The sequence below is a fragment of the Pseudorca crassidens genome, chromosome 3, assembly GCF_039906515.1.
Source record: "Pseudorca crassidens isolate mPseCra1 chromosome 3, mPseCra1.hap1, whole genome shotgun sequence".
Lineage (NCBI taxonomy): Eukaryota > Metazoa > Chordata > Mammalia > Artiodactyla > Delphinidae > Pseudorca > Pseudorca crassidens.
In genome coordinates, this window is record NC_090298.1 from 171,850,499 (window position 1) to 171,872,092 (window position 21,594).

General features: G+C 62.6%; 1 protein-coding gene across 2 annotated transcripts in view; it reads left to right on the forward strand.

Annotated features, from left to right (window-relative positions):
- Positions 1 to 4,628: 4,628 nt before the first annotated feature.
- Positions 4,629 to 21,594, forward strand: part of SBNO2 (strawberry notch homolog 2) — a 44,023-nt gene continuing 27,057 nt past the window's right edge. For both annotated transcript variants that reach the window (XM_067734497.1, XM_067734498.1), the window contains exons 1-2: positions 4,629 to 4,776; positions 17,212 to 17,403. In XM_067734497.1, the coding sequence (XP_067590598.1) occupies positions 17,251 to 17,403 (153 nt within the window). In that variant the 5' untranslated portion in view covers positions 4,629 to 4,776; positions 17,212 to 17,250. The remainder of the gene's footprint in view (positions 4,777 to 17,211; positions 17,404 to 21,594) is intronic.

A 21,594-nucleotide genomic window follows, 5' to 3' on the forward strand; every position in this document is an offset into this window, starting at 1 on the left:
GTGAAGGTTCAGAAAGTTCCAGCGCAGGTGACATCAGTGTGCAGGGCTGGCTGTGATCTACACGCGAGAGGACGGGCCGGGGCAAGGAGAGGTTTGGTCCACCTGCTCAGACCCTCCTCTGGCCCTTGTGTTGCAGGAACTTGCCGGGAAAGGCCAGCATAGCCGTGCCCTGTGCTGCAAGGGTGTCCTGTTCCCTTGTGACCCAGGAGCATAACGGGTGTGCCCTGCTCTCTGTTCCATCCCTTGTGCCTGGCCCAGGATGATAAATGTTTAATGGATGAACATGTGGCCTCAAACTTGCGGTCAGCCTCGTCTCTGTGCCCTGTGGCAGCCCACCCACCTCCCTCCCGGGGCCCTCTCCCCTTCCTATGTCCACCCTTGCCCTAGCTGCCTTTCTGCTGGTGCTCTAAATCCTCCTATTTTCCTACTGCCCTGGGGATAAAGCCAAGCCGAGTCCCCCTCTGAAGTGGGGTTGGGGGTAAGAGCACATCCTGAGGGTCCTCACCTCTCTCCAGCTCAGGCCTAGCTCACTGCTGGCCTTTGATAAAAAGAAATTCAAAGTTTGGTTCCTTTGGCTTTGGGACAGCAGCTGCACCTCCTCCAGTCTCCATCTTTCCACCAGATGAGCTTTGGAGAGGTGGCCCCTCTGTGCCGCCCTGTCCAACATATGTGGCAGATGGAGTGACCTCCAGCCCCACCCTGACCATACCACACCATTGCTCCATAACCTTCAATAGCTCCCTAGTGTCCCCAGGATAAAGGCCTCGCCCTAGCTTTCCATGCCCCCCACCATGCCACCTCTCCCTTCCCAGCCTCGCTGCCTGTCCCCCGCCCCCCCCCGGGGGGGGGTTCCTAGTCAGGTGTCACATTTAACCCCTGCTGCCCTTGTGTCCCAGGCTCCGTGCAGAGGCAGGAAGCCCTGTCTGGGGCGGATCTCAAACCCGTTAGACAGGTTTGCTGTTCCCTGAAGTGGCTCTGGCTCAGAGGCAGCCCTGCCCAGGCCTGGCAGGATCCCGCTCTGGGCTCAGGCCAGGCAGGAGGGAGCCGTAGGGCCCTGGAAATCGCCAGCCGGCGCCACCTGAGGACACCTCCGGGCAAGTGGCAGGTGGGCCGGGTACAGGGAGGGCGTGGTGGCTGGACTGGACAGAATAGGCTCCAGGCTGGAGGGCTAGTGAGAGCCGGAGATAGAGGTGGGGACAGCGACAGAGACAGACAGAAAGACAGAGAGAGAGGCGGCAGAAAAGAAGGAAAGTGACCAGAGACAGAGGCCGGGGAGGGCACAGACGTGGCTTGTGGGACCTTGCTGCCTCTGCCTCAGTTTCCTCTTCCACACCCTGGGGAGGCCTGACTGGGACTTGAGAAGGAGAGAAAAGAGGGGAGTGGGACAACGGATGGGAAAAGATGGGGAGGAGGGGGAGAGGGGAGGGGTGGGGTAGATGAGAGCCCAACCTGCTGAGCCGGGGGGAAGTGGGTGTGGAAAGGAGAAGTGGTGAGGGACCCAGGCCCTGAGGAACAGGGAGGGAGGAGGTGCTCCGTGGCCCGGGAACGCCGGGGCTTTCCAGAACGTGGAGAAACAGGAAGTGGCTAGTCTCTGCCCCCGCTGGCTGGATGGGCCAGGCAGGGCCCACCTGCCCCGCCTCACCTGCCCGATCCCCCAGGGTTCCTCCTCCCTGGATGGGCCTGGCCCAGGAGTCCTTCCCAGGAGGGAAACAGAGGCTGGCGGGTGGGTGGGGCGGTTTCTCCTAACTGAGGGTTAGCCCAAGAATCTCCTGACTCACAAGGAAGCCCCCAGGGATCTGACCTCTGTCAATCTGAAGTTTTCTGCTCTTTAAAATAATGACCTGCACGGTAAGCTTGCCTGTATGTTGGTGCTAGCATCTCGCCAATTTAGCAGGCGGAAACACCAAGGCTCGGAGAGAGGGAGCTGCTCGCCTGGCCCCCTCCTGGCTTGGCTCATGGGCCCCATTTCTCTCTGTGGTCTCCCCATGTCGGGTCCCTTAATTTCACTGATAAAAACACTGGACTCCCAAACGAGTTAGATGTGAATTTCAGATACATGGAGGCTACTTCTTTAGTATAAGTATATCCCAAATATTGCCTGCGATATACTTGCACTAAAAAGTTATTCTCCGTGTACCTGAAATTCACATTTAAGTGGGTGTCCTGCATTTTATCTGGCGACCCTACTTCCTCGAGCCTGGTCAACGTGCCTGGGCTACAGTTAGGGGGCCCCTGCATGGGGCGGGGGCAGAGGGAGGGCTTGAAGAGGAGGCTTTTTTACCTCAAACAGCGCTTCACCAGACAGACCTGTGGCCTTCTGTGAGCCCTTTTCTCACCGGACGAGGAGCCTTGGGCATTTCTGACTATTGAGTGTTCACTTAGGTGACCAGATCCAGATGTTCACCTAGAAATATTCATAATGGCTTAATACTAGGCACTGTTCATTTAGCTGTCTGAACAGCCTTGGAGATGGATACTATTATCCGTGGGAAACGGAGACACAGAGAGGTTAACTCACTTTTCAGGGGTCACACAGCACCCAGCCCAGAGCCATGCCTCGAGTTCCAGAGCTGCATCCTTTCTGCTCTCCCAGGCCTCCTCTTGCGATTCCCTGGAAATCCCCAAATCTGACTAATTCCCTAGACATCCCCAGACTTGGCTGTTTCCTCCATGCTGAGATGGCTGGACCCACCCCGGCCTGGGCAAACTGCCCCCATTTCAGGCAGAGTTACCCATAGAGACCCTGTGTTTACCCGAGGTGGACGTGGTGGAGGTCGAGTCCACGCCTCCCTTCAGCTTGCTCCCTGACCTGGGCCAGCTGCGAAACACTTCTGTGCCTCACTTTCCCCACCAGCAAAACGTAGGTAATACCGGTCCCGACCCCAGAGGGCCACAGTGGGAACAGGGCCCGCTTCGGGGGCGTGTGACTCAGGACCTTGCCCAGGCCTGGCGCTGGGGCGGTGGCGGTGGTGCTCTGCTCAGTTGAATGCTCTGCGGTCTCCAACTTGAAGTTCTTAATACTTTTTGAACAAGGGGTCCTGCGTTTTCACGTTTCACTGGGTCCTGCAAATTGTGTGGCTGGTGCTGTGTAAGTGGAAACAGGAAAATGCCACCAGATACCCTGTAAATCAGTTTATTCACCCTTTCAAAGCTTAAGTGTCTGTTGCTCAATTTGATTTCTTCTCATTAGCTGTAAAAAATAGTTCCAAAGTCAAGGTTATAACCCAATTGCCAAAAACTACACATGCCAAAGTGAAGCTTGCTCTGGATAAATCACTTCTCTCTGGGTCTCAGTTTCCCCATCTCCTCCCTTGTGCTTGTGGGTTTGGGCATAGGGGTCCTTGGCCTGAATTTTTTAGGGCAAACAGATTTTAAACAGACCAGGCCTTTGAACAGCTTATAATTTGCCCTTCTTGGGACTTCCCTGGTGGTCCAGTGGTTAAGGCTCGTGCTTCCAATGCGGCGGGTGTGGGTTTGATCCCTGGTTGGGGAACTAAGATCCCACATGCTGCACAGTGTGGCCAAAATAATAATAATAATCATTTCCTAAGTTTAGCTGCCTGGCAAACTCCTACTTGAACTTCAAAGCCCCAGCTTCAACACCCCCTCAACCCCTCCTTCCATGATGCCCTAGGCAGACACTGTACTCCTCCCTGGGCTCTAGGCTTGATCTTGCAGATGGAAGTGTCTGGTCCTGGTCCTATTTCCCCTAGCCTGGGGGCTTCCTGAGGGCGGGGTTGAGAACTGAGTCCTCTCTGGGGCCCCGGATTTGTCTCCAGGCACATAGCAGCATCCATAAGAATTCACTGAATAGATAAGCAAGTGGAGAGGTGATCTCTAAATTCAAGGGGTACAGGAGGCCTCTGGCTGGTGGTGAGGTGGGTCCAGGGATATGGTGGTGTCTTCATTCCTGCACATCCTGCTGGGGAGGGGATGGTGCCTCCTGCCCTGGCTCTGCCTGAACCACCAGGCCCACCCCGTGGTGGGCCCAGTGGGCTCTAGTCGCAGGAACACAGCTTGTCTGTGCCAGGGCTGAGTCCCACCCTGTTCCTGGCAGTAAGGCAAATCCCAGCATCATCTGCATCAGGCCCCTAGAAGCCCTAACAGGGAGGAAGCCAGGAGGGGAGCCACCCAGACCCCGTGGCCCTGCCTGAGAGGATCCTGCTTTTTCTCCTGGTGGCACCTGGGGCTTATCAGACGCCTTGTGTCAGGCTCCCCGTTGGGGTGGGGGGTGGTCCCAGGACTCCTATTCTGGGGTGGAGACAGATTCATGAGCACACTACTTTCGGTGGGGAGGCAATAAAGGGAGGGGGCATGACTGGGGGGCCCAGGGCCCTTTCAGATGGTTTCGAGGCCAAGATCTGGGTTGTCCAAGAGCCCCAATGGCTGACAGGTCAGGGTCGGAGTGCACCAGGGGAGGGCACAGCCGTGCAAAGGCCTGCAGGTGGGGGTGATTCCTCATGCTACAGAGGAGGAAACTGAGGCTCGCGAGGGTAGCCAGTAACAGTCAGGACGGGATTCAAATCCAGGACCCATGTAGTCCGAGCCTCTCCCTAAGGCGGAAGGGCCTCAAGGGCCTCAGGGGCCGTCGCGAGATGGCCCCGCCCACGACCCCGCCCACAACCACGCCCACCAGAGGCTCCGCCCCACGGCATGACCGGAAGTGCGCGGGGCCCCCAAGATGGCGCCCGAAACCCGGAAGTGAGCGGGGCCGCGGCGAAGCTCGGAGGAACGGAGGCGCCGCGGGCTCCGCGCCCGGCCGGACCCGGGTCCGAGGTGAGGCGCGCCCGGCCCCACCCCCCGGCCCGTCCCCGCCGTCCCCGCCCGGCTGAGCCGCGCTCCCCGGCCTGCGCGGGCCCTGGCACCCCGCGGCCGCCAGCGCCCCGTGCCGGGGGTTCCGGGGTTCCGGGGCAGCGGGCGCGGGGAGCGCGGTGGCGTGTCCCCGCCCTCCTGGGCGACCCCCGACAACGTCCTCCGCCGCGATCCTGCGACGGCGTCGTCCGTCGTGAACTCTCTCTAACCGCGTCCTCCTCGGCGACCCTCGACCTTGCGCTGCTCCGTGACCCCCGCCCGACACTCGCCTTGGCGTGAACCCTGAACCCAGCCGACTCCCCAGCCTTTTCCTCTCGCCCTCCTCGGCGATTCCCTGACCCCTCCCGTCTTGGTGATCCCCGGACTTTACTTTGGTGACCCTTCACCCCGCACTTCTCCGTGACTCTCCTGCAGTTGGTGACCCCCTCCTGACTGCTCCTCCGTCATTCCCCGATCCCTCTCTTCTTGTGACTCTCCAGCTCCATTACCTTAGCCCCCCTTTTCTGGGTGACCCCTGACCCCAGGCTGCTTGCAGATTCCTGCCCTTCCTCCTCAGTGTCCCCTCTCCCAGTACCCCTCCTGTCCTGGCTTCTCCACCCTGGGGCTGTTGTTCCCTGTGTTTCCACGGGTGGGATCCTGTGGCCTTGGGATGGGGGCCTTGCTAGTATTAGCTGAGCTGGCAGAGCGTGTTGGGTGGGAGTGTCTCCTGGAGCTGGCACTGGGAACAGCCCCCAAGGATGTGCCGGGGGAGGTGGTGGGCAGAGGGCTGCCGGGGCTTGGAGTGGGTGGAGGAGCAGCCTGTGACGGTGGATGGGGACAGTGAGGCCCCTTCCCAGCACCCCAGCACTGGCCGGGAGAGGCCGGGGTGGGGGAGCAGAGGCGTGGACAGCCAGGCAGGAGTGTCTCATAGCATCGTGTTGTTAACGTCCTGGAAAAGGAAAAAGAACCGAGCGTGTGAAGTGTGTCTGCCCCCCCTCGGCTTCTGCTTCCTGGAATGCGCCTTGGTCCCGCCTGCCCTGGACATCCTTTCTGCCTGTCCACTGCCTGGCCCGGCCAGGTTTGTTGCCATCTGTTTGCACGAGGGGCAGGCCTGGATGTGGCCTGGGATGGAGCTGCTGGCAGTCGCGGGGTGGGGGTGGGGGGGTGCGAGTGAGTGTTCCACGTGTGGCGAGGGGGCTGGTGTCGGACGGACTTTAGGTGGGAACCTGCCTACCTGCTGCCGGGCCAGGTGATCCAGCCCCGAGCCCACCACGGTGGGTCTGTCCCCGTATTAAAGGTTCGAGGGATCTGGGGCTGGTCCCCAGGGGCTGGAGAGCCCGGAGGGAAGAAAGGCCACCTGTCAGAGGCGTGAGACTCCAGACAAGTCAGTGGATGTGAGGCCCGCCCTTCCTCCAGGCTGGGCGACCAGGGCTGGACCTGACCCTGTGTTTCCGGTCCCTGCCCTGGGCTCTTCGTGCTTGGCTGTGTGGGGAGCTCTGCCCTCAGGGACCCTTGTGAACAGAGGAGAAGCTGCGGGCTCCTGTCCTTGGGGCTGAGACCTGGGGCTCTTGGGCAGTCTGGAGAAGCCACCGCCAGCCCAGCTGCACCTTTTCTTCCAAGCACCCTGGATTTTCCCAGGGGAGTCCCCACAGATGGGTAATGGCTGTTCAGGGCTGTCTGCTTGGACCCTGGGTGGGTGGTCTGGGGAAGGGTGGTCCTGGGACACCCCAGGGCCGGGGAGATTCAGGCAGGCGCCTGACAGACCCTGGGGAGCCTGGCGAGTGTGAGACACTGTCCCCAGGGACAGCCAATGGGGACCCAGGGGAAGGCTCTCTGGGATTTTGGAGGGCTGGAGGGCCCTTTGTTTAACTCTGTGAGATGTCTACTCACACCTGCCTGGAGCCGGACCCACCCTGTGTGTGTGTGTGTGTGTGTGTGTGTGTGTGTGTGTGCGCGCGCGCGCACGTGCACGCACACACTGGGGAGGTGTTTACACTTTGGCGGCAGGATGGTGGGCCCCGGGGCCCAGATGAGGGGCCTGATTTCCAGGGGAGCCTCGCGGCACAGCACAGAAGAGGCAGTTGGCTTTGAAGTCCAGGTGGGGTGGGCCTCAGGTGTGCAGCCCAGGGCCAGTGCTCTCCGGCTGCCTGACCACCTCGACCTGGGTGGGGTGGGGGAACGGAGCTGGCCCCCACTGGGAACATGACCAGCCCAGCTGGCCCAGCTTGGTTCTAGCAAAGTCTCAGACACCCCTCCAGCAGGGGCCAGGCCGGAAACGCTGACCCAGCACAGGGCTCTGGCCACGTGAACAGCTGGGCTGGGAATAAAGAGGCAACTGTGCCCAGTCCCCAGAGGCCGCCTCCCTCCCAGGACGGCCTCCACCCTTGAGGCTTTTACAGAGGCTGCTGGGGGCGGGGATCTGCTTGTTCTCCGTGCAGGGGGGTCTTGTCATCAAAAAGAGGCATCTGGAGGCTGACACACAGAGTGAGGAGGCAGGCCCCCGGGGTGTCAGCACAGTTCCAGGGGGTGCGTGTGTGTCTGTGCGCGTGTGCGAGTGCATGTGTGCAGATTCGTGTGCAGCAGTGCACATACATGCCAGAGTGTGCACGCGTCACGTGTGAGTGCCACGTGCACACGTGTGCATGCGTGTTGCACGTGTGCATGTGTGTGTGTGTGTGTGTGTGTGTGTGTGTGTGTGTCTTGAGTATGTGCAATCCGTCAGTGGGCAGGCTTGGAGCATCTCCAGCCACTTTTCCACAGCCAAGGGCCGTGTGTTCAGATGCGGGGAGGGCTGGTTACGGAAGGCTGCCTGGAGTAGCTGAGAGCGAGGTCACTCAGGCCCGGTCCAGGCCTGGCCAGCCCTGCTCACCCACCATCTCCCCATCTGCCCAGCTTGGGTGCGGCCTGGTGTCCGTGGGCCCCCTCTCCCCTGAGTGGAACCCCAGTCCCCGTCCCTTGGAACTACCCTCTCCTCTGCTGCTGGCAGGTCAGTCCCACATGGGTGACCTGAGCTGGGCTGGGGAGGACAGCAAACTTCCTTCATCTTCCTGCCATGGTGACAGCCACCAGCTTCCTCACTGGGAGGTGGGGCCGCCCTGCCCTCAGGCAGGTGACTCAGGTGAGGGCGATTTCTGAGGCTCTGGGCTTGCCAGCCCCCTGGGGTGGGGGGCAGAGCTAAGGACTGTTGTTTATGTACAGCAACAGGGACTGACTTTGAGAACAAGATGCTCAGTGAGAGAAGCCACACACGGAAGGACACACAGTGTGTGATTCCATTGGTGGGAAACATCCAATCCAGAGAGACAGGGTTAGTGGTTGTCAGGGGCTGGGGAGGGGGTGGGGGTGACCGCTGATGGGAGTGAGGTTTCTTTTTGGGGTGACGGAATGTTCTGAAACTAGATGGAGGTGGTGGTTGCAGAAGTCTGGATGTACTAAAGGCCACTGAATTGTTCACTTTAAATTGGTGAAGGTATGGCGTATGAATCGCGTCTCCATAAAACAAAGAAGTGTTAAAAAAAAAAGAGAGATAGCAGGGCCTGACTGAGCCTTCAGATGCCCAGTGCTGCGGCCTGGGGTGAGCGGGCATCAGCCGGCCCAGAGCATGGAGGTCTGTCTTCTCCCAGCCCCACAAGGAGGGCAGGGGAGGTGCCATCTGCCCATCTTATGGTGGGTGAACGAGGCTCCCCTGGGAGCCCCCAAGCCCCAGCTCTGCCCTGACTGCCACCGGCAGGAAGCGGTCTTGCGGGGACGTGGGCTCTGGTGTCTGGGCCTTGGTGCCTGGGCCTTGGTGCCTGGGCTGTGGTGGGAGGCCTGGGAGCCCCTCCCTGAAGCCCGGCCCTGTAGGAGGTAGCAGGCCCTCCTGTAGGTTCCCCTGATTGGCAAGGACGCCCCCCCCCCCCCCCCCCGCCCCTGCATTCACCCGTTAGGTGACTTGTCCCCTCCCGGGTCGGCTCGGCGCTCCCCCCGTGCAGCCCACGGGGCAGAAAGGGTGTCCCCCGCACGGCAGGCAGGGACACCACCAGGGAAGGCATTGAACTTGGCCCCGCTGTGTGCCGGGGGCGGGAGTGGGGGCAGCGGTCACCCCGCGCCTCCCTGGGTCCTCAGGCACCCGCTCCCTCCAGGCAGGCGACCGCCCCGCCTTCCCCGCTGGCGCCTTCCCCCGCTGGCCTCGCCCCCGGGCTGCGCCCTCTCTCTGCGGGCAGGTACCTCCCTCCGGGTTGGCCTCCGTCCCCATTGCAGCCAGTCCCCAAGTGAAACCGAAAGAGGTCTCGCCGGCCTCGCTGCCAGGTCCGCAGCTGGCGCGGGAGCCGGGCCACATTCCGGAAGGCCGGCGCCTGGCATTTCCCGGGAGCCGGGGTGGGAGTTGCAGCCCCCGGGTCAGAGGCTGACACAGGAAGTGGGATGGAGGAGGACGGGAGGAGGGAGCGTCCTGGGGCTGCTGGCGCAGTGAGCCTGTATGGCTGTGACTCATCGCCGGATGGAGATGGGGTGAGAATCCTGCGTGGAGTTGGCCGGGAGGCGCCAGGAGCGGGTGTCCCCCAGCACCTGAGGTACGGTGAGGAAAGGCTGGCGCAGGAGCTGGGACAGTGGTGGGGGCAGGGCGAGCCTGAGGGATTGGCCCCTCAGCCCTCAGCCCTCACCTCTCGCGGACCGGACGACGCAGCCCTGCGGTGTTGGGGGGCTCGGAGCTCGGCAGGAGCCGCCAGCAGAGCCGCTCAGAGTGTCTGCAAAGCTCTGCGTGGCCTGCACGGCTTGGGGGCGGGGCTCGGCCCTGGAAGCTTCACAGTGGGGGCGTGAGACCCTCCCCACCACCCACTCCTTGGCCGGCCATGGTGCCACAGGGCGTGGGGGCCCTCCTGGTGTTGCCTGGGGTATGTCTGTGGGCCGGGGCATTTGGGGGCAGTTCTGTGAGATTCAGGCCCTCCAGAGGCCCAGCCACCGTCCTGGGCGCCGGGCTCAGGGTAAGCGAGTCTGCAGGTGGGCGTCCGGCGGCGCTCAGGAGGACCCTGGGTTGGGGGGGAGCTGGGTTGTAACTGGAGAGTCTGGCAGCTCTGCCCCCAGCACTGTGGGCACCAGGAGGAAGGCACCCCATGCTGGGACTGCACCCCAAAATCCAGACCTGCCACTCCCCTTGCAAAACCAGCCCATCTGGAAGCCCCGGGCCGCATCCCTGCGCAGAGGAGGCCCCGCAGCCCCTTTGTGGCCCTGAGGAGGTTCCCTGGCGGCGTGGGGTGGTACTATGCACAGGGTCAGGCCAGTCCCAACCAGGCTGCCTGTCCACTCGTGGGCTGTGTCCTAGCTGGGTTCAGGAGTCTGCTCAGTAACGGCCCCAGAGATGCCCCCGTCCTGGCCCCGGGACCTGCAGACGTGTCACCCCACACACAAAGGCACTTTGCTGGTGGGATTAAATTAGGGGCCCTGAGATGGGGAGGACCCTGGATTCCCTGGGGGGCCCAGTCTCATCACACAGTCCTTATAAGCAGAGGACTTTCTCCATGGAGGCTGAAGGGGACTGAGTCGGAGCTCAAGGGGCCTCCATATGCTGCTGCTGAAGCTGGGCCGCAGCCCCACCTTGCCGACAGGATCAGCACCAAGCCGGGCCTCCGGAGACCCAGAGGCGAGGGCCAGCGAGCTCGCCTGGGCTTCTGACCTGCAGGCCTGGGAGAGGGCCTGAGTTTGTGGTCCTTCATCTCGACAGGAGAAGGGGACGTAGGCTCCATCTGCTGTGATTTGGGGGCGGGTGCCCTTTGGCTTGGGCAAAGGTCTCTTAGGATGTTCTTGGCACCAGGCTGGACCTAAGGAGCCCAAGGAGGGTACTGACAGGTCTGACCACTCGCCTGGGACTAGTGTGACTTGGCTGTGGGCAGCACCAGCCACTGTCTCGCTCCGGACTCTCTGAGGAGCTGGGTAGAGAGACCTGGCGTGCCAGCTGGCCTGAGACACTCCTGTCATCAAGCAGCAAGCGACAGGAGGGACAAACCCTTCTCCCCACAGAGCTTGGACAGACTGGGGCACGTCAGTGTCAAAGGACTAGGAAGTTGGGCCTGCTGAGATTTGGCTTTAACATCCACTCAGGGGAAGAAGACCTGGGGGTCAGAGGAGACCACAAGCTCAGTGTGTCTAAAGCCTTTTATTTTAATTATTTTTTATTTTTGGCTGTGTTGGGTCTTCCGTTGCTGTGTGCGGGCTTTCTCTAGTTGCGGTGAGTGGGGGCTACTCTTCGTTGCGGTGCGCGGGCTTCTCGTCGCAGTGGCTTCTCTTGCGGAGCACGGGCTCTAGGCGTGCGGGCTTCAGTAATTGTGGCTCGCGGTCTCTAGAGCACAGGCTCAGTAGTTGTGGCGCATGGGCTTAGCTGCTCCGTGGCATGTGGTGTCTTCCCAGACCAGGGATCAAACCCGTGTTCCCTGCATTGGCAGGTGGATTCCCAACCACTGTGCCACCAGGGAAGTCCTTCTAAAGCCTTTTTTTTTTTTTTTTTTTTGCGGTATGCGGGCCTCTCACTGTTGTGGCCTCTCCCGTCGCGGAGCACAGGCTCCGGACGCGCAGGCTCAGCGGCCATGGCTCACGGGCCCAGCCGCTCCGTGGCATGTGGGATCTTCCCGGACCGGGGCACGAACCTGTGTCCCCTGCAACGGCAGGCGGACTCTCAACCACTGCACCACCAGAGAAGCCCCCTCTAAAGCCTTTTAAAGACCACGAGTAATCACAGGCCCTGAGCACGCGCTTCCCAGTGGAGGAAGCCCGCGTGAAGATGCCCTGCCGCTGTGGGCAGCCGCTCCACACATGTCCACGTGGACGTAGGTTGGAAGGTCCGCCACCAGCAACGGTGGGCCAGTAGGCACCACAGCTGGAGCTTCATCCTGTGGGCTCTCCCCTGGTAAGGCTGGACCACACCTGGGAGTGGGGACCAGGGGTCGGGGCCCCAAGACCCAGGCACAGTGTCCCCAGCTGTGACTAAGGAAGCTCCCGGTCTTCAACCCCATTCCCCACTTGGCCCTCGGGTGGATACAAAGGGCTACGTGCCTCCAAGCTGTGCCCTGAGGGCTGGCGGGGGCGCTGACTGTCCTTCTGAGGGCTGTAAGGCAACGACAGGCCCTTATGGATGCGGGGCGGCCGCTCTGGGTGTGTGAGTTGCTTTGTGAAGCACCCAACCTGCCGTGGGCCATCAGAGCACCCCACGCCGGCTCTTCTGTGCCCACACACGGATGGGTCTGTGGGCGCGGACACAGCCAGTGCAGGTGAGCCCGGGTTGGTGCCTCTGGGGCTCAGCCTGAGGGTCTCTTTTTCTGCATAAACATTCAGCAAATATCGCTCTGTCACCTGGATCTGGGGTCGGTTCTGCATCCCAGGGTGCAGTTTCTCCTAATGGCTGGCCTTGCCCTCCTGGCCTCTGGTCTGTCCGAGACGCGTCGGGGGAGCCCTGACACCCGCCACCTGCTTTTCTGGCCGGGGCCTGTCCTCAGGCATGTGCCTGCCCCCGTGGTGGCTCCTGGGGTAGCGGCACCGTCCCCGAGTTGGTGTCCGGGGTCACCGTGCGTGTGCCCTGTGGCCGGCGCCCGTGTGGTCTGGCTCTGCTGTGGTTGCTCTCCCCCCAGGGCCTCCTCCGTGCGGCCTGGTGTTGACTGTACCAGGCCGGAACCGAGGCTCTGATGCTGTGGCCCCATGATGGGGGTGGGGGCCGGCGGGGGGTGGTCTGTGTCCCAGTAGGCCGGGAGGTTTTGCAAGAGACTGCTTGTCACTTCAGCCACCCGCTGGCAGTGAAGTGTGGGAGCTGGGGAGCCTGCAGGTCCTCCCCCCACTGGCAGCAGAACTGGAAGTTGGACCCCTGGCCTTCTCCGCGGGCCCACCTCGTCCTCCTTGTTCCAGACCATGGGGCTCCCCGTCCCGCCCAATGGGCGTGTGCTCAGGGGCTGGGCCCTCCCCACCGCTGGCATCCCAGGGCTGCTGTGTTCCACAGGCCTCCTGGGAACCCGTGGAGGTCCTGGGTCGCACGCTTGGTGCCAGCCTCGCCCTGGTCAGCGGTGCGCCCAGCCCCGGGTGGCAGGAATTAGAGCCCAGTGTCAGGGTGGCTCCGTGGCTCTGCTGAATGAAGCGGCCGAAGGAAGCCCCCCCGTCCTGTCCGAGTGTCCGGGGGCGGCCGTAACAGCTGACCGCACACTTGGCTTAAACCAGAGATTAATCCTCTCCTGGCCCTGGAGGCCAGCTGTCTGAGATCAAGGTGCGGCAGGGCTGTGCTCCCTCCAGAGGCTGGGGCGGGGGGCGGCTGGGGGGGGATCCTTCCCGCCTCTTCCAGCTCCTGGGGCTCCAGGTGTCCTGGGCCTGTGGCTGCATCACCCCGGCCTCTGCCTCTGTCTTCCTGTGGCTTCTCCCTTTGTCTCTGTGTCCAAATTTCCCTCTTATAAAGGCACAGTCTTTGCGTTAGGACCACCCTGCTGCAGTACGACACCATCTTAACTGATTTCATCTGTGAAGACCCTATTTCTAAATGAGGCCCTATTCCCAGGTTCCTGGTGGACATGAGCTTGGGGGACACCAGTCTCTCCAGCACACCTCCTCTGTCCCACCACCTCCCTCCTGCACACTGGGTTCTGTCCACCAAATCCCCATACCCCCATCGCTCACCAGCTGACCCTGTGTCCCCATGCGTCCCACCCGAGTACCGGGCCTGGTCAGTTGGTGGAGAGGCCCCTGAGGCTTCCCTCCCTTTCCGGCCTGTCCATGGAGGTGACTGTCCAGTGGCACGTGCCCTCCTGGGGGTCCTGACACAGCCGAGCGGTGCCAGCCAGCCCAGGTGGGACCTCAGAGTGTGGCCGGTGCCCGCAGGACAGGGCCCCATCCCCTTGCCCGAGCATCCCTGTCCCTCCATCCCTCCGACTTCAGCACGGAGCCTCTCCGGGCGCCCCCACTGGGGACTGACCCCAGGCTGGCTCTGATCAGCAGGGCGAGGAGGGAGCTCCCCACTCCGGCCCTCCCCCAGATACCCCGTTCAGCCCAGTCGGGGCCTGGCCAGGCCTCCCGATTCCACCAGGGCCTCTGTCCCCACGCGCCCCCAACTCTTCCCCCCGTCCCAGGATCCCAGGGCTGTTGCTCAGACCCCAGTGGAGGGGTGACCAGAGGGCTGCCGTCCTGTGGCCTGGAGGAGGCCGGCAGGTCCCTGATGCCTGGAGACGCAGCTCCTGGGGGGCCGGATAACAAGTGGCCAGCGGGGCCAGGCACCACCCGGCGGGGGTCCAGGCGGCCGGTTCTGAGGGTGCTTGGGGGGCTGAGCCAGTAGCACGCATCGTGGGTGAGATCCAGCGGCCTGCCCTGGGGACACCGGCCCCGCGGTGAGGTCTGGCCAGGGTGATGGGGTGAAGTGGGCTCAGGCAAGAGGCAGGGGTGGCCGCGGTCACCTGCCAGCTGGGCGCATCCTAGGGGTCCGCCTGTCCCAGATCTCGCCTCTTCCCACATCCCGCCCCCCCCCCCCCACCGGTCGTCTGGTCTGGGCCACCAATTCTTTGATCTTTCTCTTTTACAATGACTCATTCGAAACCTGATCTCAAAAGGAAATCCTGCAACTCAAAGCTGGGTGAAGCGTGGGCCCTTCCCTGAGAGCACCTTGTGGGCACCCACGTGGCACGTGTCATGGGGCTCACGTCTAAAAATACACTCTGACCCGGCCTCCTTCAGCCCCAAGGCCCCGCCTGGTGGGGTCGATCCTAGGCGGCTGGAAGCCCCCCAGGGACGTGGTGAGGTCACCCTCTGCAGCTCTGGGGCTGGCGACAGGGTCTTGAGCCCGGGCCGGGGCGGGGCTGGTGGGGCTGCTTAGCAGAGGTCAGAAAGTGAGGGGATGGGTGGGGGGACTGTGTTTGGGGGCTGCCCCAGTGCCAGCACTGGTGGGACGGGGGAGCAGGAAGCCAAGACTGTGGAGGTGGGGGCGGGGAGATGACCTTGGGCCTGGGCATCGAAGGACAGGGACACCATAAGGGTGGCCCTGGGGGCATGGGGATGGCGGTGGGCACAGTGTCAACCCCTCCCCAGCCCCCGACAACTGCTCTCTGTCTGTGGATCTGCCTGTTCTGGACGTTTCCCATCAGTGGAATCACACCCTGTGGGTCCTTCTGTGTCTGGCTTCTCTCACTGAGCATCACGTTCTCAGGGTCCGTCCACGTGGTAGCGAGTGTCAGGGCTTCACCCCTTTGCGTGGCTGTGTGATGCCCCTGTGTGTGGAGGGACCACGTGGTGTTTATCCATCATCTGCTGGTGGGTACTTGGGCTGTGTCCACGTTTTGGCTGCCACGGTGACCGTTTAACCGTGTGAGGAGCTGCCGACCCCCAGGTGGCACCACGTTCATTCCCACCCACCGCGTCCCCCCTGCCCCATCCCGGATAATGGTGCCCTGCAGACGCCTTGACTCGCAGGCACATCGCTCCCCTCCCCACACCCCCCTCCGGGTCCTGGTCTGAACCTCCGCTTGGCGGGGGTCCCCAAGGCATGCCCCCTGCCCCGTGTCTTTGAGAGGACAGGATGTACAGGCTCCGTTACAGGAACTCCCACCCAGTCATGGAGCCCTCGCTGCGGGGACAGACCTCTTGCTGGGGGAACGTGATGCCCTGGATGGCAGGTGACGGCGTGGGGCCTGAGCCTGCTGGGGCTGCTACTCAGAACGGGGGCCATGGGGGCGCGCAAGCCTGGCCTGCAGCCGGGGGGTTCCTCGGGCGCAGCGCACCCTGGGGACGGCCTGGGGTCCCCCTCCCATGCTTTTTGGCCGTGGGCTCTGGATGGTGCTTCCCAAGAAAGCAGCCCCGCCCTCCGCGGCTGCAGAGCCTGGAAGTGCCCACGAGTGGGACGGGGTCGGTGGTGCTCGGGGTGTGGCTGCCGAGAGAGGGACGCTGTGGCAGCAGGGGTGTCAGTGGGGTTAGTGGGGGTCTCAGGCAGAGACACATGCCCTGCACTTGCTGCAGACAAGTGACCCAAGGGACACAGCGAGCCAGCCCGCCTTCCATCCCAGAGGGATCCGCTGAGGGGTTCCATGAATCGAGGAGCTTCCCGGGGCCTCCGCGGAGGCAGCGGTCACTGGAGTGGCTTGGGATCGCGGAGGCTCTGGGCTCCACTGCGCGCCAGGTGAGCCTTGTGCTCATACCCGAGCAGCCCATCCTCCCGATGACCAAACCGAAGCTCAGAGGAGCTCAGGCGCCCTGAGTTGTGGGAGGTTCTCCGACCCTTAGACGCGGAGCTGGGCTTTGACCGTCCTCCTGACCGAGACCGTGGGTCCCAGAGCAGCCTCGCATTCCTCCTCCTCCCGCCGGGTCTGGCCTGCAGGAGGCTGGGGGCCGTGGCACTGGCGGCCGGCCAGCAGCTGGAGCCCAAGGCCTGAGCAGAGCGGGGCGGCCCGGCCTCCACTCCCTTCCTGAAGGGCTGGACGCAGCTGTGGGCTGTGGCCCGGCCCCCGGGCCCCTTTCCTTCTGGGTCGCTGGGTGAGGCGCGCACGGGCCGCCCAGCCGGTGCAGGCGGCCCTCCCCGCCCCCACGGGATTGCACAAGCTGCCCGTGTGCGGCAGTGATTACTGGAAGTCCCGAGGATTTCTTCACTCTGGGCTTGGCCGGGAGTGCCAGCCGCCTCCCCTTCCTGCCTCCCCGGGTGATTAACGTCCTGGGGCTGCTTCCCAAGGTGTGCTCCGCCAGCCTGGGGTTCCTGCTATCCGAGGCGGGCGATGGGGCCTGGGGCCTGGGGTCCCAGGCCACAGGCGGGTGCGAATCGGGGTATCGCGTGGGGCTAGGTTGGCCCCTGCAGCTTTTCCCGGCTGGGTGTCTGCCCTCCTTCTCAGTGGGGACCCTGTGCGACGTTAGCCCCATCTGGGTCTGGGGGCTCTTCCCCACTCAGCTTGGCCCCAACCACCCGGAGACCCTCGGCAAGCCTGACCTGGTTGCAGAGGTATGGGGCTTCCCAGCCCCGGTGGGCCCCCCAGCTCAGAGCTGCTGGCTGGTCGGGCTTCCTCTCTGCCAGACATGCTAGGTACAGAGAGCCAGGGGTGCGCCCCCCCTCGGCTCATGCTGGGCTCGCTGGGCTCCCAGGGCTCGAGGCCCACTTTGTGGGTGGAGGGAGCAGCCCCCGGCCAGCATTATTCAGGGGCCTGAGAACGAGGGTGGGAGAGCGGTGGGGCCTGGCCACCCGGAAGGGGTTGCCCTCACCCTGGCGGTCCCAGCCCGGGTCCCCAGGAGGGGGTGGCCGGACAGCAGGAGGGCCACCCCGGCAGCACTGCGATGCTGGGAGCATCAGCTTGCCCCCTGCGTGGATGGGTCAGTCAGAGGGGCTGGGGGGACATCTACAGGGTCCCCTGGGGGTCCCGCCACCCCCTAGCCTGCTGACCCTGTCCCTGGAGGGCGCCCTCCCCTGTCGGGATCAGAGGGCAACCTCAGGACATGCGTGTCTTTCCCCAGGTCATGATGCCACCACCACGGAGCAAGAAGCCCAGATAGATGCCCCTGCGGCCCGGCGTGTGGAGCCCCCCGATGCTGGCAGTGGGGCCCACCATGGATGGGGAGTTCCCTCCGCACGAGCCTCCACCAGCCGGCAGCGTCCTGTACAGCCCGCCGCCCCTGCAGACCCCACTGTGCGGGCCCAGCGTCCAGGTGAGCCCCAGCCCTCAGGGTCTCCTCCCGGCCCCTCGGCGCTTCTCTGGTGCCTCAAGCCCATATCCCAGCCCCCAGGTTTGCAGGCAGGACCCTCCAGGGGCTCCCGTCACCCCCAAGTCCCTCACGTGTTAGCCGTGAGGTTTCTCCTGCCAAGGCCTCGGCTGGCCCTCGGGACGCTCGGCCCAGGCGGCTGCCCTCACCTGCGGGACGTCGAGGGCTTGGACCACTGTGGCAGGTCACACTCGTCTGCTCTGCTTCATCACTTCTTTCTTCTTACTTTATGAGACTTTATTTCTTAAGCAGTTCTAGGTTTACAGGAAAATGGCACAGCAAGTTCCCGTACACCTCTCCCCCCCACTTCCCCACTGTTAACATTCTCACACTCGTGGGTGTGCTGTGTTCCAACCTGGGAGCCGGTGCTGACCCAGCATCGTTACCTGAGGGCCACGGTGACGTTCGGTTCACTCTTGGTGTTGGATGTTCTGTGGGTTTTGACAGATGTCAAGATGACCCGCATCCACCATTACGGCGTCACACAGCGTAGTTTCACTGCCCTAAAACCCCTCTGGTCCCCACCTGTCCATCCCTCCTCCCCCCAGCCCCCGCATTGCTGATCCTTCCCCTGGCTCCAGAGACCTGCCTTTTCCAGAATGTCCTAGAGTTGGAATCACAGTGTGTAGCCTTTTCAGATCTGCTTCTTCCGCTTAGCGATGTGTATTTAAGGTTCCTCCGAGACTTTTCCTGGCTTCACAGCCCATTTCTTTTTAGCACTAAACAACTTTCCATCGTCCACATGTCCCATGGTTGGGCTGTGGCTGTGGCTTCCACCCACTGAGGGACATCTTGCTTGCTTCCGAGCTCTGATGACTGCAATAAAAGTACCACGAGTGGTAAAACGACCCGAGGGGCCAGGCCTCCTCATATCACAAAAGGTACAAGAGGCCTCGTGAAGAGAAGTGTCCAGAGTCCTCCAGCGAGTCAGGCCTAGAGCCAAACAGGGGCTCTTTCCCTGCAGAAAAGAAAAGAAGCCGAGTTTCTCTGTGTGGAGACTCGAGCTGCCGGGTGGGGAGACCAGATGGGGTGCGGGCACCAGGGGGCCGCGTGGGCTGCGGCAGTGACGCGCACACCTGCGTGGGGAGAGAGAGCAAGGATCCAGCTTGGGGTTGGGAGAAGCCGGGCCCTGGGCCTCGGGACCCAAGTGGAGCTCCAAGTTGAGGGTCCAGAGCTGTCATGAGGCATCCCAGACCCCAGAGTGTAGCGTCAGATGGGGCTGGGAGGTGCGCGCGAACCCAGGACTCACTCCGTGCCTGGCTGTGCCCACAAGGCACCCTAACAGGGCAGAGCACAGTGCCAAGCCACATTGAGCGGGCCTTGCCAGTCGGCAGGGAGGGAGCAAAAACGGGTCACAGCTGCAGACCCACCCGCAGCTTCCAAGCCTCAGCTGATGGCCAGAGCCTCCTGCCAGGGCCCCGGGCACACGTGTGCCAGGCCAGCTGTACCCACGGGGCCCCTGCCCTCCTCAGCCCCCACCTCCCTCCAAGCCTCTGGCCGCCCGCGCCCACCCTGAGGCTCTCGGATGCCCCGGTGCCATCCCACACGCGGCACAAAGCGTGCTCCTTCCTTGGGTGCTATGTCGCCCTGTTCTGCAGGCTCGGAGCACGCGCCTGTCATTCTTGTCTTTGTTTTTTTTTTTTTTTGCGATACGCGGGCCTCTCACTGCTGTGGCCTCTTGCGTTGTAGAGCACAGGCTCTGGACGTGCAGGCTCAGCGGCCATGGCTCACGGGCCCAGCCGCTCCACAGCATGTGGGATCTTCCCGGACTGGGGCACGAACCCGCGTCCCCTGCATCGGCAGGTGGACTCTCAACCACTGCACCACCAGGGAAGCCCGCGCCTGTCATTCTTATAACGCCTCAGGGTTCCTTCTCCTCAGCATCCCATCATTTGCCTAATTATTTTCCTGTTGTTGGGCCTTTGGGGTGACTCCAGTTTTTTCTGCTGCTATAAATAGCGCCACTGCGTTTTCCTCCCCCCTCCTGGATGAGTCCCTGGGGGTGTGTTTCTGGAATAGAATTCCTGGGTCAGAGCGAGCCCCAGCTTGGGCGGGTTTGCAGAGGATGGAGCTGTTCCACAGGGAATGGGCTCCTGCCACGTCCCGTGGTGTTGACCCAGGAAGCTGACTGAGGGCCAGCACATGAGCTCTGTCTGGACAGCCCGTGTGGACCAGAGGGGCTCAGATACTCCCTTTTACAAGGGAGGTGCCGCATGGAGCCCGACCTTGGCTCCGAGCCCCACTCCGGGCAGTCAGAGCCAGCAGGGCAGGCTCCCCAGTGCCCTCCAGGGCTCAGGCTGTGCACAGAGCCTGTTCCTCTTGGGCCACCGAATGTGGGGGTTGCCCCTCAGACCACACTGGGCCTGGCCCAAGAGTGACCAGAAGCCCGGGCAGCCCATGTAGGCTGGGGGCATCAGTGTTGGCACTGTGCTCCTTACTTCTCTCATGTGTCCTGGCCGAACCAAGCTTGTAAGGAGGATCCCAGGGTGGAGCAGGCAGGGAGTGGAGCTGGCCCAGGACTGCCTGGCAGGAACATGCCCCCAGGACTGTCAGTGTCCCTAAGGTGGCCAGATTTAGCAAATAAAAATACAGAGCCTGGTGATATTTAAGTTTCACATAAACACAAATAAAATTTTAGTATGTGGGTGTTCCATACAGTATTTACACTAAAAATTATCTTTTGTTTATCAGAAATTCCAATTCCTGTTTTTTATCTGGCAGCCCTATGTTATCTGCCGCCCTTGCTGCCCTAGCAGGAATGTCATCTTCCTTCATCAGTTTGCACATGGCCTAGTAAGCTTCTGGCTAATCTCCCAGGGCCTGCTCCTTCCCAGAAGAGGGCCAGCCTCTCTGTCTCCAGGCAGGCTCTGATTGGCTAGCTGGGGTAAGGGCCCATCTTTGGACCAATGTGGTCCCACAGGCCTGCCCTCTGAAGGTGGAGTCAACCCTCTGGCTGCAAGTGTAAAATCCCGAGGAAGGCTCTGATTGGCTGGCCATGCTGTACCACCCCTGTGAGATGGGGCTGGATGTCCTTGGTTGGCAGCCTTGCCAGAGCAACGTGCTGGGGGAGGAGGTTGGGGGGCTGGGTAGACAAAGTCATAAGGGACCCTCCCCAGCCTGAGGCCTCCCCAGCTTGAGGCCTCAAACTCCTCAAGGACCTGGGGGTCCCCTGGTCTGGGAGCTCCACAGGGACCGCCCCAGGCCCAGTCTGGGTGCAGGTGGAGAAGGTTGGTGAGCAAGGGGCCCCTTGGACCCCTTCTCCCTGGCTGCCCCCTTCTGGGCCCAAACTACATCCTGGACTGGCCTCTAGTTTGGAGGCCAATGGGCCTCTACCAGTTGATACCATCTCACCACATCTCCTTCATGCCTCTTCTCTGAGCTGGACCGTGGGGAAGCAGGCGGGGCCCTGTGGGCAGCCCAGGGCTGGGGGCACAGTGATGGAAAGTGGGGCTGGCAATCCCCTTGGTAGAGAGGGGTGTTCCCGGCCCCGCAGGCTGGTTCTGGGCCGGTACTAGGTCAGTGAGTCCCGAGGCGTGGGCCTTGTGTGGCCAGGGCTGGCACAAGTGGGCACGGCAGCTGCAGCCAGCGGGCCTCCCTGATGGAGCTTCACGTGGCCAGCGGCCCGTTTAGGGCAGGGACGCAGCACCCCGATTCTACAGAGGGTGTGAGTGTCCACAGCCCTACCCCTCAAGCCAGTCCTGGCACATGCTGCCCCTGCTGACCTCAGGCTCACCTTCCAGCCATCCTCCCTCCCCCTGGTGTTTCCTAAAGCAGGTTCTCCAGAACCCCTGCCTGTGCCTCACTCTTGGGCCACACGGGCTTGGCCTCTGGGAGCTCTGAGAAGGCTGGGCTTCAGACCTGCCTGGAGTGGTTGGGCTGCGAGAGTCTGGCTGGGACAGGGCCGTCCACGGTGCTGGTGGGAGCCCTTCACCCTGACCTCAGCCCCCGCCCCTCTGAGAAGTCCCCTGCCCCTCTCCCCCACCCACCCGCTGGCAGGCTGCGCGTCTCGCTTATGGGTGCTGGCTCACGAGGGACTCTTACTGTCTTGCTTTACACAGGGTCCCCTCCTCCACTTTTTAGAATGCAGGCGTCCAGCCTGGGCTCCCCAGGCCCTGCAGGGATTCTGGGGGCCCTGCC